At 42.1% G+C, this 22,682-nt stretch overlaps 1 protein-coding gene across 2 annotated transcripts in view; it reads right to left on the minus strand.

The window, feature by feature from the left end:
• Positions 1–2,038: 2,038 nt before the first annotated feature.
• PIK3C3 (phosphatidylinositol 3-kinase catalytic subunit type 3) overlaps positions 2,039–22,682 on the minus strand; it is a 105,365-nt gene continuing 84,721 nt past the window's right edge. For both annotated transcript variants that reach the window (XM_026713897.2, XM_087927554.1), the window contains 2 exons: positions 9,463–9,588; positions 2,039–2,661 (listed from right to left, as the gene is read on the minus strand). In XM_026713897.2, the coding sequence (XP_026569682.1) occupies positions 2,647–2,661; positions 9,463–9,588 (141 nt within the window). In that variant the 3' untranslated portion in view covers positions 2,039–2,646. The remainder of the gene's footprint in view (positions 2,662–9,462; positions 9,589–22,682) is intronic.

Consider the following 22,682-nt stretch of genomic DNA (forward strand, 5'->3'; position numbering starts at 1 on the left):
TAACACAATAAAAGTGGACAGAGAGAACATTCAGTACACGGAACCTGGTTATTAACTGAGGAAAATATACCAAGCCAATTAAAGAACGTTTTCCCCATTACTACTACATGCTAAAGAATGTGTAGCGGCAAAAGAGCTTTGAGATAAACACTGAAATTATTCACATTGTGTTAGTTCGTACCTGCAAAAGATGCGATGGTGTAAGTAATCTGTTGCCTACCACCATAGATTAATTTTCAATTGCACAGGTAGTCCTCGATTTACGACACTTGATACCAGAATTTCTATGTCAAAACTCTGAAGCTGGCCTGACTGAGGCCATCTTTGGGGCTTCAGTGTTGCCCCAATGGAGATGAGGGTTAGGGAGGGGGGAACAGAGATAGCTGCGGGGGGAGGGAATGTGTAGCCAAAACAAAATATTTTCCCCTGAGAACCAAGGACATTCCCACAGGTGGCTGGAGAGAGGAAGAGAGAAGTTACCAAGCAACCGGACAGAGCTTTTGTCATGCCCGTTGGAGTCTGACTCCGAGGGAGAGGAAGTGGAAGTGTGACTCTGGAGGTTGTGGAGGAGGCTGGGGAAGGCAGAGGCCATCTGGGCAGTCAGAGGAAGACCCAGGCCCATCCCCTCTCCATCCTAGGGCATGCAGGGAGGAGAGGATAAGAGAGAAATGTGAATGGCGTGGTCTTAGCGGGGAGGAAAGGGCCCTGATCTCCTTCATGGGCTGCAGCTGTGAGGACTGTTTAAAAGGACAAACTGCATATGGCCCAGTGCTGGAAGCAAAGCGTGAAATAATTCTAGTCTTTCAGTTCTTATCTGAGTTCTGGCATCCTTCCCAGTGTGGGTATTTCGATATCTGTAGATGTCTTCAAGCCCTTATCCTTCCTTGGTCTCATTAATTGCTTCAATGTGGTTTGTGCTGTTGTTTTTTTCTATTTATAATTTATATGTATTTTGAGTTTGAATGGCATTTCTTCCTTTTCCCAACTGTTTGTGGGGGAGTTTTTTCTCCAGTCAATAATAACTGAAGCTTTGAAACCAAGATGAAGGAATTAAAAGGGACTTTGCCGGTTTTTGTGACTTGGTTGCTTTTGTATCCCACCCTGGGTCATCACAGCTTTGAATGGAGCATGTGACTGATTGTTTGAGAAAAGGGGAGAAAACGTTTACTTTCAATTAGGTGAAAACCACGGGAATAGTTAGTGTCGGTTTTTCACCAGTCTGTGCCAATATTATCTATCCAATAAGAGTTCTGTTTGCTATGGGTACGTTACTTGGAACCCTGACATTCTGCTGCTAAGCAAGATGTTCAGTGAGTTGTGCCTGATTTTACCTGTTTTGCCACAGTTCAGAAAATCACTGCAGTTGTTAAGGGAATCATGTGGTCATTAAGTGAATTTGGCTTCCCCCATTGTCTTTGCTTGTTGGAAGATGGCTGGGAAGTTCGTAAACAACCCAAATTTGGATGACATGACCTGCAACGGTGGTAAGTGCGAGGATCAGCTAGTTGTAAGTCCCTTTTCTTCAGTGCCGTTGTTACTTCAAACAATTGCTAAATGGATGGTTGTAAGTTGAGCACAGCCTGCAGTTGGCTTGGTTCTTTTCTGTAAGAGTTAAGTGGTAACCCAATTTCAAAATATTAGCCTAAGAGTTAAGAGATCCTAGATTTAGTGTCAATCATATCAAGCTGAAGCGTGGTGCGCTGGCCTAAAGGTTGAGCTCTCGCTTCACAATCAGGAGGCTGTGAGTTCGATCCTGGATAGAGGCAGATACTTTTCTCTCTGGGCACACCGAGAATATATCTGCTGAATAAAAGTCCGCATTGGCGATAGGAAGGGCATCTGGTCAGTAAACACCCAGCTCCGTTCAGTTCACCAGACTTCACCCGGCATTATGGGATCATTAAAAGAACTTGATACCAAGCTGAAGTGGGCCTATCTGGAACAGAAAGGCTAGAAATAAATCTTTAAATGGATTTTTATATTTAAGGCTGTGCAGAGCAGAAGAACGAAGCCGAAGAAGCTTAAATAAGAACTTAAGTTCGTCCCAAAATCATTTTATTAGATTTGGCATATACAGTCAAACATACATTATGTTGTTGTATGGAAAATGAAAACTTTCATTCTTTTCCCATCAGGCATTTGAAGTCCGACGCTGAATATCTTTTGAGGACTTTGCTTTCTGGTTAAGGTCCAGATCTGATGAGAGCTTGTAAAGAGCTTCTAAAAAAGATCTATAGCATCTGTAGGAACTAACCTACTCTAAAAGGTAGGTCCAGCTCAAGTTTTAGAAATAACACCAAATTTCCATTCCAAGTTCATAAGCTTTGGCCACACGTATCTCTCCATAGTTGTGTTCTTCTAGAGGGACCACAGTAATAAGTGCATATATGTCCTTCAAAAAACATCGGACATTTATTTTCTTCTTGTCATTGTGGTTCTGGGCAGCATTGGCCTTTTTTTTTTTTTTTTCCAAACTGTGTCTGATAGCCCAGAGTGAGGAACATACACCTTTGCCCTAGATTAGAATGGCAATTCTGGATAAATTCATTATCCATGGTAGAAAAATTGCATCCTTGTAGGATGTTCTCTTGAGCAGTTTCAGGAAGCAGCTGGATTTTTTTTTTTGCTTTCAGAAGTGATGAGGTCTCATTTTCTCCAGTACTGAATGAGGGAAAGAAAAAGAAAACATTAAGGAACTTTTTTTTTTAAAAAAAAATCCCTATTATTTATTTATATATATATGGCATTCAGCTTTGTTCGGGTATTTTCCCACGTCATTGTAGTTGTGCTTTTAAAGTTGTAGCAACGTTTTGGCAGAATCTCATCTGCCATCATCAGGCTTCTGTATAGTGTTCATCTGTATTCTGTATAGTGTTCATCCAGATGAATACTATACAGAAGCCTGATGATGGCAGATGAGATTCTGCCGACACTTTGCTACAACTTTAAAAGCACAACTACAATGACATGGGAAAACACCCAAACAAAGCTGAATGCCATACATGTAAGTACCCGCGAAAACTTAAGATAGATAGATAGATAGATAGATAGATAGATAGATAGATAGATAGATAGATAGATATAGATATAGATATAGATATAGATATAGATATAGATATAGATATAGATATTTACTTTCATCTATGGGGTTTATACAGGAATGCCCTGGGCTAACTAGGAACAATCTCAATGCTTTCAAACTTCAGGAACTTCTGAATATTGGAGGTTTTTAAAAAGAGGTTGAATAACCATTTGCCTGAAATGGTAAAGGGTTTCCTGCTTGAGGAGGGGAACAGACTAGAAGACCTCCAAGGTCCTTTCTGACTTTGTTATTATAGTTGTAGAATCTTAGGGTTGGAAGGGATTTTGGAGGTTTTCTAGTCTAACCCCCTTGCCTGGACAAATGGTAGTTCAATCTCTTCTTGAAAACCTCCTGGTGTTGAAGCACTCACAACTTTGAGAGGCAAGCTGTTCTATTGATTAATTGTTATATGTGGAGATAACATATGTATTGCAAATTACACGTGAGATAATGAAGAACAAAAGAGACTCCATCTTTGTTCAAGATGGGGCCTTCCAGAATGATTACTGGACAATTATATAACTATTTAACCGGAAAAAAATATGTTTTGTAATTTGTTATGTTGTTATGTTATAAAGTAAAATGTCAGGTTTTGGGCTGGAACATGGGGGTTGTATATCTTGGCTTAAAGATATGAGAAGGAGATGCTAAGTCATTCTGACCTGAATGGAACTGGTTAATGATCCATTGTTTTCAGAAGAACTTAACAGGAAGATGCCATGAGAACAAGGGTGGTTTCCAAAGATAAGGAAACAGGTGGTATACTATGGGTATGGCGTAGGGAATTACATAGCTGGATAGGTTGTGAACCCAGGAAAGGGGCAGAGACTGTATATTTGAACTTGTATATATAAACCCCAGCCTTCCTGGGGAAAATGTTTTCTGTTATGAACAGAATTCCCTTTTGCAAAAGCTTAATAATAAAGCTCTTTCATATAGTTCACGTGCCTCCAGCTGTATTTTGTGATTATTCTCACATGAATCATTCTCACTGTGAGGAAATTCCTCTTGATGTCACGTTCGCCATCTTTGGCCTGGTGACTCACTGGCATTCTGCCATCAAATGCGAGGGGGGAGGGGGCATGGGTGTGTGGAAAGGGAACTTCACCAGGGCAGGGGTGACATCCAAGTAGGAAAAATGCGAGGGGAACATCAGGCTAGCCATAAAAGCAAACTTGCATAGGAAAAGAGATTTGATAAAAGGTATTGAAAGAAGCCCCCTAGGCAAAAGCCAGGTAATTAAAGCTAGGACCAAAATCCCTTGCAGACAATGGGCCATGCCAAATCAGCAAAACAAATAAGACAAAAGACCGATAGCAGACAGGAGATTGCCACTAAACAAATATGGGAAATGAAACTAATAATCCAATCAAACCACCCTGCAGAGTTTACCCCCTGACGGAAATGGAGACAACCCCCCCACAGGACTTAAGCACTCACACACGAAGAAGGACAGGTATAAAAATCAGGAGCTTATTACACGTGCCCGAGCTAGCTCCAGGAACGCAGACTTCTTGCTATCTCTTGCCTTCCTGAAAATTAAAGCAAACTTGCTTTCAAATAGCTGTCTGTCTGTGTCTTAACTCTGAAAATACTCCCAGCAGGAAAAAAGAACCCTCGGAAGAAAGGCATTTGCAGCCTTTCAACAGGTGGATGAACAAATGGGCAAAAAAAATGGGGAAGGGGAGAAATAACAGCTTGACGAAGAACAGAGAAGGTCAGGACCAGTTTGTGCCAGCACTCAAGGCCATATACCCTGAGGAACATCTCAGCATTCTCAAAACACCTAGATGAATCTTCATTGAAGAAAGACTGGTCATGGGGGGAGGGGAAATGTTTTGTATCTTTTAAGTGTGGGAAATTTAGTTCTAGCCTGACTTCACTGCAGCCCGAATCTTTTAGTAAAAGAACCTATCACTTCGACCACATGGAGTTGAGGGTCTTTCTTTCCTAAGGGATCGGAATGGGGCAGGACTGACACTGTGGTTCCAGATTGGATTTCCCTCTTGAGGAATTTCCACCCGTTGCTTCTTGCCCTGCCTTCGGGTGCTTTGGAGAATATTTGACCCCCTTGTCTTTGAGGCAGCCCTCAAATATTGGAAGACTGCTATCATGTCCCCTTTCGTCCTTTTTTCTAAACTAGCCAAATCAAAATCCTTCAATTGTGGAAGGATATATGTTTTAGGACATATGTTTTAGTCTCCAGGCCTTTGATCATCTTAGTTGCTCTTCTCTGAACTTTTTCTAAAGTCTCAACACCTTTTTTGTTGTATGGCGACCGAAACTGGATGCAGTATTCCAGGTGTGACCTTAACTAGGGTTTTATAATGTGGTATTAATATTTCACGTTATTTTGATTTTATGTCCCTGTTTATACAACCCAGGGTTGTATTAGCATTTTTGGCTGCTGCCGCATATTGCTGGCTCATATTCAAGTGATTATCAACTAGGACTCCAAGGTCCCCCCACAGTTACTATTTTTGAGCCAAGTCTTGCCTAATCTATACTTATTCCTTTGGTTTTTCCTGCCTAAATGTAAAACTTCGCTTTCATCCACATTAAAATTCATTTTGTTAGATAGGACCCATGATTCCAGCTGTAAAGATCTTTTTGGATCCTGAACTTCTGGGGTGTTGGCTATTCCTGCCAGCTTACTGTCATCTGCAAATTTGATGCGTTCCCCATTTATTCCCTCATCTAAGATGTGCAAGGATGATGTTTCCTAGTTGGGTAATGAAATATCTGCAAGAAAGCAACCAAACTCAGAGAGCATCAAGGACCCAACAGTTCAACCCTGAATTATATCTTCTATTGATACCCAGTTGAAGATGGTTGAGAATGAAGCTTAATTTTCCTAACCATTTCTCTGTCAGCATTCCAACTAACTCCAAACCAATAAACTGCGAGACAATCAATTCTTCAAAGTTCCATTTTATTAGAGTTGTCATATTGGCACATCTGGAAAAACCTGAATCTGAGAATTTCAGGTTTTCCCTTCCCAAAACAGAAATCAAAGATCCGTCCCCTGCCACTCACCAGTCCATCACATGGCCCTATCAAGTCTTCGTCCCAACTGGAGACCTCCCCTCCAAGTGCAGGGCAACATGTCCTTGACTCTCTGAGAAAGAATGTTGTTGTGTCTGGTCTACCCCACTATGAAATCCCTTCTCCCAAATTCCCAGGCATCGAATGTGGCAGCCTCGAAGCTTCCACATAAAAAAATGGCTTCCAAAGCTGACGTTCTTAGCTTTGGATTGACACCTGTCCTCTATGAAAAGGTACGGCATTATCAAATAGTACAACCTGTGTTCCTTCAAGCCTTATGAGACTATATTTAGTTTCTTTCCCTGTATTATATCTGGCAAGCTTTATTAGTCTGACAGTGGAGGGAAGAGAAGGAAGGAACGAGTTAAAATTTACCTGGCAAAGAACCAAGAACAGAGAGAGGAAAAAAAAAACCCAATTCTAAGTGTGCTCAAAGGGATACTGTGGCATAATACTTAACACTAAAATAGCTGTTTTGAGAGTGCTTTACATGAAATTATCTTGGAGGAATTTTTACAAACCAGCATAAAAGACTGGGCAACCTTTTGATGGCCTGGGGAATATTTAACTTTCTGAAGGGAAGTAAAATGTATCTCTCTACCAATCCCTCCCACCCACCCTCAAAATAAGGAAAGAGGGACCAGACTGTTTCTTCCTGTGCTTTCCAAAGTTGTGCTAAGTACGTTTAAAACTCAAGCTACAGTTTTTGTGTGTTTCTCACATCAAGACGCTTATTGGTAAATTTATGGTGTCTACTGATAATTTATTACACTTATTGGAAACTTATTCTGTTTGAACAGTAAATGATTTTTTAAAATCATTTGAGGTTACAGAAATTGAGTTTGGTAAGCCATTCAGAAGAGCTCTGTAGGAGACGAGCAGGCGGAGTTAAATATGTCATCAGTTTGGAATATACATATGGTGGGAAGAGGAAACATGAGAGAGACCAATACATCAGAATGTGGTCAAGTAACAATCACAGCTAAACTGGCACTATGTAAGGGTCAACAGAATTCATGGGGGCCAGGATTTGGGTCTCTTGTGGCTGCACAATGATTCCAAACAGATGACACGTTTAACCTCACCTTCCAGCTCATCTCCTGCAAGCTCACATTTTGTGCAATAAGTTAAGACAATGGCCAATGATTTGGGACAACAGCATCATCAACATTTGCATTCTTTTAGAGAGTCATTGAGCTATCTGTATCAAAACTGAACAGCCTTCTCTCAACAGAGGGGGAAGGATATGGGATCACTTATCTCCAGTCTACAACCCAGTCCTTTCAACAGTTCCAAGAAGGCTCCACACCCATTTGCGCCACTCAGGTGACCCTGAGGACACAGATGAATCTCTTAGTGGCTTCAACGAAAAGGGAAATGATCCAAAGAACAACAGGAAAGCTCCTGTGAGAAGCAAATGCATCAAAGAAAACCAGAAGGTCGTGCTTGAAAAAACGCACCATTGGGATTATCTTGGTTCATACTACGCATCTGGTTCATACAGAAACCCCAAACAATCTGTTTTTCTTGTCAAATAGATCATATTTTTTTAGGGTGGGGTTGGTGGGAGAAGAGCCTAACCATAGGGGCGAAACAAAAATCAACAGGACAGTTGGCTACGCTGGTTCAGATAAGAGGTTTTAATAAGTATCTGTTCTTGTAAAAACTGTCAACTTCATGAGTCACTTTGTGGAGGAATTAAAGCAGCAATTGATTGTCCTTCTAATTAAAAGAAGAAACCTGCCAGGCAGAACCAAGAGTAAACACATAGGAAAATATCTATGGAGGTTCTCTGTCATCCAGGTCTGAGGCAACTGGACTTTCTGGTTTTTCTCTGAAGATGTTTCGCTTCTCATCCAAGAAGCTGCTTCAGCTCTGACTGGATGGTGGAATGACTGAATGGAAAGATTTATACTCCTTCTGGACAGTTGGTCATTTGCATTCTTTTAGAGAATTGTTGAGGCCACCCGGTGACCCTCAGGAGACAGATAAACCTCCAGGTGGCCACAGCAACTCTCTTGAAAGAATGTAAATGAATGTTATGAAGAGCCTCTGAGCTTCGGTAGAACAGCAGAACAAGAAGAAATATCTTTGCAATGAATTTTGTCTCTGGGCGATTGGGAGTTGTAGTCCTGGTTTTCCCAACTGCAATGCATGGTTGTGAAAGTTGGACGATAAGAAAGGCTGAGCGCCAAAGAATGGAGGCCTTTGAACTCTGGTGCTGGAGGAGAAGATTCCTGCAAGTCCCTTGGAGTGCAAGGTGATCCAACCAGTCAGTCCTAGATGAGATCAACCCTGATTTCTCTTTAGAAGGCCAGATTCTGAAGGTGAAACTCAAAGACTTTGGCCACCTCATGAGAAGGAAGGACTCATTGGAGAAGAGCCTAATGCTGGGAACAGTTGAGGGAAAAAGAAGAAGAAGGGGATGGCAGAGAAGGAGGCGACTGGAGGGAGTCACCGAAGCAGTCGGCGTGAGCTTAAATGGACTCCAGAAGATGGTAGAGGACAGGAAGGTCTGGAGGAACGTTGTCCATGGGGTCACAATGGGTCAGACACGACTTCACAATTAACAACAGCCAACAACAAGTCCTGTGAAAGCCAGATGGATGATTTTGGGCCAATCACCAGGAGACTGTGAGTTCTAGTCCCACCTTAGGCATGAAAGTTGGCTAGGTGAATTTGGGCCAATCACCAGGAGACTGTGAGTTCTAGTCCTGCCTTAGCCACGAAAGCCAGCTGGGTGACTTTGGACCAATCACTAGGAGACCATTCAGCCCCTTTCTTATAGCCCCAACTCACCTCACAGGGTTGTTGTTGTGGGGAAAACAGAAGGAGGAAGGTGCGTTGGATATATTCACCATGGTGAAGTATTTATAAACATAATAAAGCTGTGCTTTAATGGACTCACACATAAAAGAGAGCTGGAAGTTACTCTTGCAGGTTTCAAGATCTGTACCTTATCTCTTAATTTTTATATTCAGTTTTTTTTAATTGAAGTGTTTCCTTGAATATGCCTTGACAATCCGACAAGGAGAAACACAAGAGAGAACATTCCAGAAGGTCTCCCATTCCTATTCACTCCTAATTTTGAGGAAGGGGAAAGAAGTGCCCCAATGACCATTAACCACTTTGATGCTGAATTCTAGCAGCGTTACCTCATAAAGACTTCATATCAAACATTTTGTGGGGTCTATGTTTGATCTGGGGGATTAGCCATCACTGTTCTGAGGAGAGAATATGGTTGCCTTCCTGATGGCAATCTTTAATTCTGTTAGATGAGGAAAGAGGAGACCCAAAACTTCTAGTTTCTAGGAGAATCTCGATGAAGTTCTTACCTGAGCAAACTTGTGGATCTGTTCCACCATCGCTGCAAAAAGAGCATGGACGCTCTCGTCAATCAGGCTCTGCATGTAGTGGACAGCTTCCTCATCAGACAGGTCCAGACGGAACTTGTCCTGAACCTGAGAAGAGCAAGAATGAAGGATCAAAGAAGATGATTCTGAATTGAGGATCATCTCCACAAAATGGGCAGAAAATATTAATCTCTCTGTCTCCCTTTCTCTTTCACATTCTTTTTCTTGTCCTTGATGTTCTCTGAGCTTAGTTGTTTTTTTGTGGATGGTCCATTATTCAATTAGGTTACACCATAAGTGCTAAAAATACATTACCTAATTGGATAATGAAAGGTCCACACAAAACAAGCAAGCTCAAAGGCATCAAGGACACCACATGACTTCTGAGCTACAAATATACTGTCTGTCTGTCTGTCTCATGTATGTATGTATGTAATGTAATGTAGCTATGTATTTAATTATCTTTCTCTCTCATCTATTATCTATCTATTATTTCTCTCTCTCTATCTCTCTCGCTCATCTATCGACCTAGAATCTAGATCTATCAATCTATCGATCTATCAATCTCTCATCTCTCTCTCATCTCTCTTATCTCTTTCCTATCTATCATCTCTCTCTCTCTCATTTATCTCTCTCTCATCTATCTTTCTATCATCTCTCTCTCATCTCACTCTCTCATCTATCTCGCATCTATCTATCTATCTATCTATCTATCTATCTATCTATCTATCTATCTATCTATCTATCTTTCTTCTATCTAAAATGCAAGCAAAAAATCCATATTATGCTCACCTAACTCACGGTGTCAATCTAGTCATCAATTCCAGCAGAAATCCAACCTTGTGTATGTATACCCCCCATAAATTGCACAAGTCAGACATTTCTATATGTGTACAAACGTGCATATATGTATGGATATATGTATAGAGATTACACACACACACACACACACACACACACACACACCAGCAGCCACACTCCAAAAAAGGCTAAAAGCAGGACAATAGGTAAACATTTGTTAATTTAAAATCAATTATTTGTACAATAAGATGCCTCCTTTGTACAACTTACTACTGTAAGTCTCTTAACCATGTATCATTCGTTCTCTTTCAGTCCTAAAACTATTCTCATCCACAGTGACAGAACCAGACAGAAAATCACACAAGTTTCTCTGTTCTCCCTGCAGAAATGAAAAGAAAGGAAGGAAGGAAGGAAGGAAGGAAGGAAGGAAAAGAGAGGGAAGGAAGAAACAAAGAAAGAAAGGAAAGGTTGTAAACCTGGGTGAATGACTCGCTTTATGACCATAACGGGTAGACCCCTTTAAGGTTCTAAGTTGAGGGCGAGCTGTTTGTATGTATGTGTCACAGACAGATAGATATGCACACACTGCTTTGATTGCTTTGTAGAACAGAATAAGTAAAGAAAAGACTCAGTTATGTATCCGTACTGCTAAGTTGGTTGCAACCTCTGTTGCTTCAAGGAAATGTGCAATTAAGGTGCAATTCAATTAAGAAAGGGAGAAATTGGCAGGGCACTATTTCTTTGGGAGGTCACTGTAAGATCAAGATGAATAAGGGCAGATTCCATTTAGACAATGTCCTACAAGGCAGATCAAAATATTGGAGAATAAGAGAGGAACAGAGTTGGAAGGGATCCTGGAGGTCTTCTAGTCCAACCCCCTGCTTAGGCAGGAAACCTTATACCATTTCAGACAATTGTTGTCCAATCTCTTCTTAAAAGCTTCCAGGTTTTGAAGCATCCACAACTTCTGGTGGCAAGTTGTTCCAGTGATTAACTGTTCTAACTGTCAAGAAATTTCTCCTTAGTTCTAAGTTGCTTCTCTCTTTGTTCAGTTTCCACCCGTTGCTTCTTGTCCTGCCTTCAGGTGCTTCGGAGAATAGGTTGACTCCCTCTTCTTTGGGGCAACCTTTGAGAGGTTGGTGGGGTGGGAAACTATTTTACAAAGTACCAAAAGGCAAAATAAGAAACAACGTCTGGAAACGAATCAAGGAGATAACCAACTTAGGACAAAGGATAAAAATTTCTTGCTAGTGAGAACAATTAACCAATGGAAGGACTTACCCTCAGAAGGTGTGCGTGCTCCATCACTGGAGGCTTTCAAAAAGCCTCTAGTAAGGTACTAACACTATAAAGCCTTAGTAAGACCCGTTAGCTTTGGAAGCCATATTCCACGCTGCCACGTAGCCTGAGAAAGTGGGAGGGGTGTGTGTGATTTCAACTGAGCAGCTCTAAGTAGACAAAATAAGATTCTTTTCTTAGTTCAATGTTATTAAGTGTGGCGCAGCAGAGAGAAAAAGGGGATCTTACACTGGGACAGATCGTGATTGGTCCATGTGATGTGATGATGAGAGAAAAGGGAATCGATTGTAGTTTGGGACATTGTGGGAAGTCCGGAAAACTTTTAGTTTTGAGATTCTACAGATGTGCCACGTGCTATTCTAATAAAGGTACTTTTTGAGATTATGCTTGTCTCGGAGTTACTGATTGGAATGGAGGTTCGCTGGAACGCGGACAACCATACCTAGAGTACTGCATCCAGTTTTGGTCACCACACTATAAAAAAGATGTTGAGGCTGTGGAAAAAGTACAGAGAAGAGCAACCAGGATGATGAGGGGACTGGAGACTAAAACATATGAAGAATGGTTACAGGAACCAGGCTTGGCTAGTCTAGTGAAGAGAAGGATCAGGGGAGATAGGATAGCAGTCTTCCAATATTTGAGGGGCTGCCACAGAGAGGAGGAAGGGGTCAAGCTATTTTCTAAAGCACTTGAAGGCCAGACAAGGAATAATGGATGGAAAGTGAACAAGGAGAGATTCAACCTAGAAATAAGGAGAAATTTTTCTGACAGTGAGAACAATCAACCAATGGAACAGAAGTTGCCCTCGGAAGTTGTGGGAGCTTTATCACTTGAGACTTTCAAGAAGAGATTGGACTGCCATTTATTTATTTATTTTATTTATTTTGATTTGTCAATCGCTTACAAGATAATAGGTATAAGTATATACATAGTTATGAATATTTGAAATGGGTACATATAAAAAAAATAAAAGAAACAATAGGACAGGGAAGGTAGGCACATTGGTGCGTTTATGCACGCCCCTTACAGACCTCTTAGGAAAGGGGTGAGGTCAATAGTAGACAGTCTAAGGTTAAAGTTTTGTCTAAGATTAAGGTTTGTCGGAAATGGTGTAGGATCTCCTGCTTGGGTGGGGGTTGGACTAGATGACCTACAAGGTCCTTTCCAACTCTGTTCATCTGTTAAACAAAGAGACTGGGCAACCATTTGTCTGGAACAGTATAGGATCTCCTGCTTGAGCAGGGGGTTGGACTAGAAGACCTCCAAGGTCCCTTCCAACTTTATTATTGTATGTTCTATGAGGAACACAGATGGTTTTGTTTTAAGTCTGAGCATTTGTGGAAGCCTTTTAGCACAAATCCAAAATAAAACAGCAAGTGAGGAAGGCAGGATTCAAGTATACAATTCACAGATGGCATTTTGCATACTTGGGATTTTGTATGTTTGTGACTTTCTATTAAAACTAGACCTTCATTTAGATAGCAGTTAAGAATATAAATGCCTTCCTAATAAACAGTGTCTTAGAAGGAGAAGAAGATAAAGAAATTGAGATATAATTTCTGCAGTGCTTCTACAGAGGCTGTTACAATTATCTTTCCAATAGCATCTAATTAGGTATAGATTTTGAACCATTTGTATTTCCTGACAATAAAGTGGAAGGCCAGAGGAAAATTGAAGATTACAAGTTATTGGTCCAATATTAGTCGCAGACATAAAGAATGATAATTCAATCTTTTCAATTGTAGACAGAACTTTTCCTCCTTAGGTTTGATGGATAAAACAGTTAGAAAAAAGTCACGGTACATTATTTTAGCCTAGGATTCCTGCAGTGGGTTTTTTAAATATACAGGTATGGAAAGATTTGATGCTATCCGCTATGGAGGAATGACTGGTGAAGTTGACAGATCTTGTCAAGATGGATAAACTTTGATTAGCAACAGAAGAAAATTTTTGCGGCTCAGGGTTGAACTGTGGCGTCTTTGGTGCTCTCTGGCCCTTGGTTGTTTTCTTGCAGACGTTTTAGGACCCAACCAGGTAACCTGATCAGTGCTAGAAGAAAGTGAGGTGTGTGGAAAGGATCAGGAGGAGGAGGAGGAAGAGGAGGAGGAAGAGGAAGAGGACTGTGTGGTCCTTGGTGACTGTGAGCTTGGCTGTTTCTTGCAGACGCTTCATCACCCAACTACTTAACATCATCAGTGCTGGAAGGGAGTGGATATAAATTGAGGACTACCTGTCTCTACAGTTCCCAGACACTAAATATCTATGTAGACGATTATGATAGCTAAAATCTCAGAAGTCTCTGGCAAGACTATTTTTCACTAAAGTCCATCTGTCATGGCCCAACATATGATCTTTATATACTGTTGTTGCTCTCTAGCCGCATATAGTGTGTGGAGAGACAAATACCAAGTATATTGCTTGAAGCTGACCCAACCCATCAACCTGCACTCTCAAAACAAGTGCACACTGGGAAGCCAGATTCACTGGGAAGCATTTGGAGAAGACAACCACAAAAAAAGAATCTGTGGCGCATGGTCATCCAAGGACCAATCCACACACCCCACACACAGCATAGCTGATGAGATTTAAATTGCTTGTATTTATTAATTGTTGTGTTCAGCAATAACTCGATACTGCTCAATCTTGGATTTGGATCTCGTTGTATGTATCCTCTTTGTAAACTTTAGTTCAGCATTCAATATCATCATTCCAGACACACTTCTAAGTAAATTAAACCAACTAGCGGTACCTGAACACACTTGTAAGTGGATTATAAGCTTCCTAACAGACAGGAAGCAGGAGGTGAAGCTAGGCGGAATCACATCCGATACCTGTACAATCAGCACAGGGCCCCCCCCAAGACTGTGTGCTTTCTCCACTTCTCTTCTCCCTATATACCAATGACTGCATCTCAAACGATCCATCTGTTAAAATACTGAAGTTTGCTGATGACACAACAGTGATTGGTCTCATTCGAGACGACAAATCCACATACAGACAGGAGGTTATACAACTTGCTCCGTGGTGTAACTGGAACAATCTGGAACTGAACACACTCAAAACTGTAGAAATGGTGGTAGACTTTAGGAGAAACCCTCCCATAGTACCACCTCTTACAATACTAGACAACACAGTATCAACAGTAGAGACCTTCAAATTGCTAGGTTCTGCTATATCACATGACCTAAAATGGACACCTAACATCAAAAACATTATCAAAAAGGCACCACAAAGAATGTTCTTTCTGCGCCAACTCAGAAAGTTCAAACTGCCCAAGGAGCTGCTGATCCAGTTCTACAGAGGAATGATTGAGTCTGTCATCTGCACCTCTGTAACTGTCTGGTTTGGTTCTGCAACCCAACAGGACGGACACAGACTTCAGCGAATAATTACGACTTCACAAAAAACAATTGCTACCAACCTTTTATTGGAGGATAGGTGGGTTTAGCTGCACGTCGAGCTTCACACAGACTAACGTGTAGTGAGGACAGAACACCGTCTCAATAAATTCAAACTAAGCACAGAAGATACAACTTGTGGGACATACTATCAGATAATACAGAAAATAGAAAGTGATTTTCCAAGGCTTTAGCGGGTCTTAGAAAACACAGTAACTGCAAAGGCAGCTTTTTAAACTGATACACATCGCAACTTCCTGGGATGCTTTCCATTAGTGTCAGCCTGAACTGCAAATTTTGCTCAACAGCTCACAAGATCCCAGATAATGCAGCTCCCTCCTCAAGCAAAGATTCTCCAGGGCATTGAAACAAAATAAGCCTTTCATCATTTTTCTACTGAATTTGCTTATCCATATGTGGCCATCAATCCAGAGTCACTGGAATTACTGATGCCAAGGCTGGTTTTACTTACTATTAAAGATGCCAGCTTATTAAACACCAGTGAATCAGGTTCAATAAAGGTTAGCCTTGGTATATGAGAGTAGCTTAAATAGACTTCATTCATTCAGTAGCCTCACTGCTATCTACAGTACCTACCTACCTACCTATCCATCTCTTTTATCTTTCTCTCTCTCTGTCTACCTATTTACCTAGTCTGCCTGCCTGCCTGCCTGCCTATCTATCTATCTATCTATCTATCTATCTATCTATCTATCTATCTATCTATCTATCCATCCATCTATCCATGCATCCGTCTGTCTCTCTCCATCTACTTACCTCCCTACCCATCCATCCATCCATCTATACATCCATCTATCCAACTCTCTAATCTCTCTCTCTCTCCATCTACCTACTTATCTACTCATTCGATCTGTTTATGAAAGGGAAGGAGGGATGGTTATATAGGTTTGTTGCCCTGAGTCATTTGCAAAAATCATAAAGGCAGGATATAATGTAAATAGATAGACCGACAGATAGGTATGTGGGTAGTTAGATATAGATAGTTGAGAAGGAAGGAAGCAAGGAAGAAAAGGAAGGAAGGAAGGAAGGAAGGAAGGAAGGAAGGAAGGAAGGAAGGAAGGAAGGAAGGAAGGAAGGAAGGAAGATAGAGAGAAGAAGGAAAAAAGAAAGCAAAAGAGCAATGGTCATATACATTCATTGTCCTGAGTCATTTGCAAAAATCATAAAGGCAGGATATAATGTAAATAGATAGATAGATAGATAGATAGATAGATAGATAGATAGATAGATAGATAGATGATAGATAGATAGATAGATAGACAGACAGACAGACAGACAGACAGGCAGGCAGATAGATGTAGATATATAGGAAGGAAGGAAGGAAAGAAGGAAAGAAGGAAGGAAGGAAGGATGGATCTAAGGACACAGAAATTTTCCTACCTTCATGAGTATCATTTTAGCTGGAGCTTTATGGAAACTTTTGCATGCCATACATGATCTATACGTGAGCCATACCTCACTTAACTACATCTAACCAAAGCAGAAAGAGATTAAAAAAAAAAAAACAGGAAGAGTTCAAATCCGTTCATCTTTGATCTCATGAAGCAAGCAACACAGGAAAAAAATTAACATTTATCTAACCGACACGGTTCATCTAACCAACTAGGGACATGATTCTCTGTTTTGTGTGTGTGTGTGTGTGTGTGTGTGTGTGTGTGTGTGTGGTTTCAGACATAAGACTGCCCATAAAGCAATAATCTGCCTCTGGGGAATAATGGATTAAGAACCTGCAGAATAAATTTAGCTTTCTTTCTTTTTCCAGACAGAAGCTAACAATGCCTGCCTCAGCTCCTTGGGGCAATTTAGTATCAATGTTTAATGACCATATGTCACAGCTTTGGAGTTTTACACACACACACACACACACACACACACACACACACACACTCACTCACTCACTCACAAACACAAAGGAGAACGTTCACATCCCATCCAAACCTTGCCCAATAGCCTTTTATAAACGTTTCTCAGCGAGATATTTCATTCAAACTGCTAATAATTAGTCAATCACTCTGAAAGCTTCGGTACCTGTTGCTAAAACAATAACCATATTTATAGAACCTTGTGGGGATACTTCAATGAACCACTTCCTAGAAAGGTCATGACTTTGCAATGCAAAACATAGAACATAGAATAACAGAGTTGGAAGGGAACTTGGAGGTCATCTGGTCCAACCTCCTGGTCCAGCATGAAACCATATATTGTTTCAGACAAGTTACTGTCCAGTCTCTTCTTGAAAGCCTGCCGTGATGGGACACCCACAACTTCTGGAGGCAAGTTGTTCCACTGATTAATTATTCTCACTGGCAGGAAATTTCTCCTTAGTTCTAGGTTGGCTCTCTCCTTGATTAGTTTCCATCCATTGGTTCTTGTTTTGTCTTTTTGGTGCTTTGGTAAATAGTTTGGCCCCTTCCTCTTTGTGGCAGCTCCTCAAATTCTGGAACACTGCTATCCCAAGCAAACAAGGATACGAGAGATTTCAAAAATAGGCTGGACAACCATTTGACCAGGTTGAAGTAAGGCTCCTGCCTTGAGCAGAGGGTTAGACTAGAGGATCCCTGAGGACTCTTCTAGCCCTATGATTCTATGTTCAAGATCACAATTCAGGAAGGGACAGTTACTCCATCCCTTTTTATCATCTTTGGTCCTCCAGGACTTAGGCAGCATCGTCCCAGGAGTGTACATGTATGAGGATTGTATCTTTTTTGCCATTGAAAAATGGAATGGAATAGAATAGCAAATATGGTGTAGGGTCTCCTGCTTGTGCGGGGGTTGGACTAGATGACCTACAAGGTCCCTTCCAACTCTGTCAATTTGTAAAGTCAATGGGGAAACCAGAATCACTGAACTAACTTATAGACCGCAGTGATTCCCTTAACAACTGTGGCAAGGAAGGAGGCAAAACTCACTTAACAAATGCCACAGCCCCAGAAATGTTGGTCCTAATTTTGTTTGTAATTCGAGGACTACCCGTTGTTCTCTTATCTCTGAAAAACACCACCCTTCCGAGATGCTGAAGGAGGCGAAGAGGGAACGGCAGGAGCTAAGTTACAGTTTTCTCTTTGCCTTTCCTCCTCTCTGGTGTTTGATAATTAAGACGGAGAAATAAATGATTAGCGCCCAGAAAAGTAAGGAACGAGAATTTGTCATTGCCATATCCGCCAAGTTCCTTCTTGGATGGCTGAATTTGGACGGCTGCTTCTTTTCTAAGGATGTTGTGGCCCGCCAGCAGCAGATTCGGACAGTGAGGAGGTTGGGGAGGAACCTGGGCCAGTCCTGGAATCTGGGGAAGACTGATGAGGGCTCTGCGTTGGAGGCAGAGATGGGGCCAGGGCTGTCTGACAGTTATCAGCTGCCTTCAGAGTTGGAGATCAGTGGGGTAGAAGAACAGCTGGAGCCTGTTCCCAGTGAGCGCATGCACAGAGCTGTCAGATGAAGGGAACAGTTAAGGCACAAGAGTTGACTCAGGAGTAAAGCTACAGGTGGATGTTGAATGGACCCTCCCATAGGGAATAAAAGAGGAGCGAAAGGGGAGTGGGGTTTGCAAGAAATAATTTGTTCAATTCATTAGGGCGAAGATCTGTTCCTGACTTCTTGCCAAGTATTGTCCGCTACAGAGTGGCGTCTGGAAGATATTGGCCTGGCAGCTCTCCCAGCCTGATAAAGGTCTGTGGTTGTGAAATCTCTTGAAAGACTGTTGTCTGGAGAGGAATTCACTGTAAACTAAATAAAAAGGGGTTTTTATCGGGATGAGGAAGTCGGCTTTGTGCTTTTGGGGAAGCCTTTTTTTTTGAGGTCAGAACAAAGAGCTGGAGAACCTCAAGAGTTTAAAGACACAAGTGTGGAATGATCTGGGTTGCCAGAGAAAGCGAAGGCAGCTTCCTTATCATCTGTCCTCTTCAGCTTTGGAGACAGAGCAAGAGTGCCCTCTCGCTGCAAGAGAAAAATTAAGTCCGGTCTTAGCTGAAAGCAAGGAGCTTCCGTGTTCCTTTTGTCTGCTGCACATGCCTCATTGATCCCCAGATGCTTTCTTATTAAAAGGTCATGCTTACTATGGAAGACGCACGCTGAACTATGAGGCAGACTGGCTAGGTTAAAAAAAAAAGAAGAAAGAAAGTCAAGAAACAAGGAAAAAAGAACAAGGCTATGTAAAGTTTCTTGCTCCAAGGCATTACCCGGAGATCAATTATTTCGAATATGTCAGCCGCCCTTTTCTCGGGTAGGCTAAACTCTATATCGAGAGGCAGTTTGGTCTAATGGGTAGGGCACCAGGCGAGAAAGCAGGAGGTGGTGATTTCATGTCCTGAACTAGGCATGAAAAACAGCGAGGTGACATTGGCTCAATCAACAGGAGACGGTGAGTTCTAGTCCTGACCTAGGTATGAATGATGGCTGTGTGACTTTGAGCCAATCAGCAGGAGACAGTGAGTTCTAGTCCTGCCCTAGGCATGAAAGCAAGATGGATGACTTGGGGCTAATCACCAGGAGACAGTGAGTTCTAGTCTCGCCTTAGGCATGAAAGCCAGATGGGTGACTTGGAGCTAATCACCAGGACAGAGTGAGTTCTAGTCCCGCCTTAGGCATGAAAGCTAGCTGGCTGACTTGAGACCAATCACCAGGAGATGGTGAGTTCTAGTCCTGACCTGGGAATGAAAGATGGTTGTGTGACTTTGAGCCAATCAGCAGGAGACAGTGAGTTCTAGTCCTGCCTTAGTCATGAAAGCCAGATGGGTGACTTGGGGCTAATCACCAGGAGACAGTGAGTTCTAATTCCGCTTTAGGCATGAAAGATGGCTGGGTGATTTGGGGCCAATTACCAGGAGACTGTGAGTTCTAGCCCTGCCCTAGGCATGAAAGCTGGCCCAGATGCTCCCATGTTTATGGCAAGTCCCAGAGCAAAGTGATGACAAACAGCCGCACCTACTTCAAGTAGCCTCTGGCTGCAAATAGTCCAGCCCACCACGGTCGCAAAGCAAGTAATCCAGCAGGGCACGTTGAAGAATCCAGGAAGCGAAGTATCCAGATAATCAGTGCAGAAAGAATGCAATGGAAAGTTCAGAGGTCAGCACTCAACACTCTATGAATTCAGCATTTGTTCCCCATAGCATCTCCTTAAGTTTCAGTCCCCAGGTGTGCCTTTTGAAGATGGGCAGGGCACTCTCCTCCCGAGTAATCAGGTCAGTCTGCGCTGTTCTCGCCTTCTCTCCACTCTCCGTGCTCTCGGATCAGGAGCGGATGGTCCTTGCCCATCGCCCGAGCTCTATCGCTCGTGGACATCCTGCCCCTGTTCCTCCCTGGCTACAAGCTGTCTTAATCTTGAAAGGCCCTGGCCTGACTGGCCCAGCCTTTCCCCATTTTCCCTTGAAGCCAACTAAGCTGCCCCCTCAATCTCTGTCGGTTCCAGTTCCAGCTCGTCTTCCCCCGCAGATTCAGGCTCTAATGGGAGCATGACAGTCTGCCACAAAGAAAAAGGGTCACCTTATTTTCCATAGAACCAGAAGGCAAGAAGACAAGACACAATGGATGGAAACTAATCAAGAAGAAGAAAAATGACCTGGAATTAAGGAGAAACTTTCTAACAGAGAGGACAATTGACCAGTGGAACAGTCTGCCTTCAAAAGATGTGGGTACTTCAACACTGGATGTGTTTAAGAAGAGACTGGACAGCCATTTATCCAGTATAGTATAGCGTCTCCCACTTGACCAAAAGCTAGGACTAGAACAGGGGTCGCCAACCATTTGGACCTCAGGGACCACCAAACTCATAATTTTAAATCCCATGGACCACTCATATGAATTTTGACTGACGGTGGCTTGCTGACATTGGTGGGAAAGTCGGTCCCATATTCCAGAGCTGCAGTAGTCACAGGACTGGCCCTTTGGTCATCCCAGAGCAACTACTCCTCCAGTCCATGGCAGGCTGGTGCACCCGGGTGGAGGAGCAGCTGCTCCAGGATGACCAAAGGGCCAGTCCTGTGACTAGTGCAGCTCTGGAATATGGGACCGACTGCTTCCAATATGTAAAAAAGTTGTTGAAAAAAAAAAAGGAGACTCTAGAAAGAGTGCAGAGAAGAGCAACAAAAATGATTAGGGACAGGGGTGGGATTCAAATTTCTTAACAACTGGTTCTGTGGCGTGGCCTAATTTGTGGGTGTGGCTTGGTCATGTGACTGGGTGGGCATGGCTTGCTGACTGGGTGTGGCTTGGTGGTCACATAACTGGCTGGGCATGGCTTGTATGTAAATATTGTAAATATTTATGTAAATATTGATTTTTTTATTTAAAAAAGAGCAATTTTTACTCAAAATCAGGCAAAGCAGGCAGGCAGATTGAGTTGCTCCCAGGATCACAGATTCACTTAGAAATCTACCATTCTGCAATCTGCTGCCTGAGTCTGTCACATAAAATTTGCTTGCAAGCAAACTCATAAAATCAACTCACAACACACCATGAATGTAAATATTGCATTTTTAATAAAAAAAGAGCAACTTTTACCCAAAATCAGGCAAAGCAGGCAGGCAGATTGAGTTGCACTCGGAATCCCAATTCACTCAGAGATTTACCATTCTGCAATCTGCTACCTGAGTCTGCACTGAAAAATAGAAGCTTCAGTTCTCACAAAGGTTCAGCTCTGCTTTTAGATTAGCTAGAAAGCCAGAAATCTGACTATATCTTGCTTTCTAGCTAATCTAAATCTCCCAGCACAGCTGATAGTTGGAACAGCTGATGGTCAGGGGGTGGGGAAGGAAAAAATAGCAACTTACCAAAAATTAGGCGAAAGCACAATGCAGGCAAGTTGGATGGCACGCATGCGAGGTAAGGAGTGAGTGGGTGAGGAGGGGCCAGCCAGTGGCACGATTTGCTGGTTCTCTGAACTGCGCAGAATCGTAACAACCAGTTCTATAGAACCGGTCCGACCCGGTAGAATCCAACCCCTGATTAGGGGTCTGGAGGCTAAAACATACAAAGAGTAGTTGGTGGAATTGGGTATGTCTAGTTTGATGAAAAGAAGGACTAGGGGAGACATGATAGCGGTCTTCCAATATCTCAGGGGCTGCCCCAGAGAAGAGGGAGTCAAGCTATTCTCCAAAGCACCTGAGGATAAGACAAGAAGCTAATGGGTGGAAACTAATCAAAGAGAGAAACAATCTAGAACAAAGGATACATTTCTTGAGAGTCAGAACAATTAATCAGTGGAACAACTTGCCTCCAGAAGTTGTGAATGCTCCAACACTGGAGGCTTTTAAGAAGAGATTGGACAACCATTTGTCTGAAACGGTACAGGTTTCTTGTCCAAGCAGGTGGTTGGACTTCCAATTCCTATTCTATTTCTATTTGGAATTTTGAACGAGGGCCTTTTCTTCTGGCCATATGAAAATGTATATGGTCGGATAAAATTCAGTGAATTAACTATGCCAATTTAAGCAACTGAGTTATACTTCAGATATGTACACAGATGTTCAAAACTGTTGGAAAAGGAGCCGGCAACTGGATTGAACATGGAAGAAAAATGTGGGGTTTTTTTAGCACTAGATGAGCTGAGAATGTGCCCTCTATTATATACATTTTTTTTTGGCAAGGAAAACATTTAAATTATGCCCTAACTGAGAAATCAAGTAAATTTAGATGTAGTTGTTTTCTGATTCTTCCCTTGTGACCTTGGCACCTCCAGGGATTTAAAAA

The sequence above is a fragment of the Pseudonaja textilis genome, chromosome 2 (assembly GCF_049901715.1).
Source record: "Pseudonaja textilis isolate UNSWEBS1 chromosome 2, rPseTex1.2, whole genome shotgun sequence".
Lineage (NCBI taxonomy): Eukaryota > Metazoa > Chordata > Lepidosauria > Squamata > Elapidae > Pseudonaja > Pseudonaja textilis.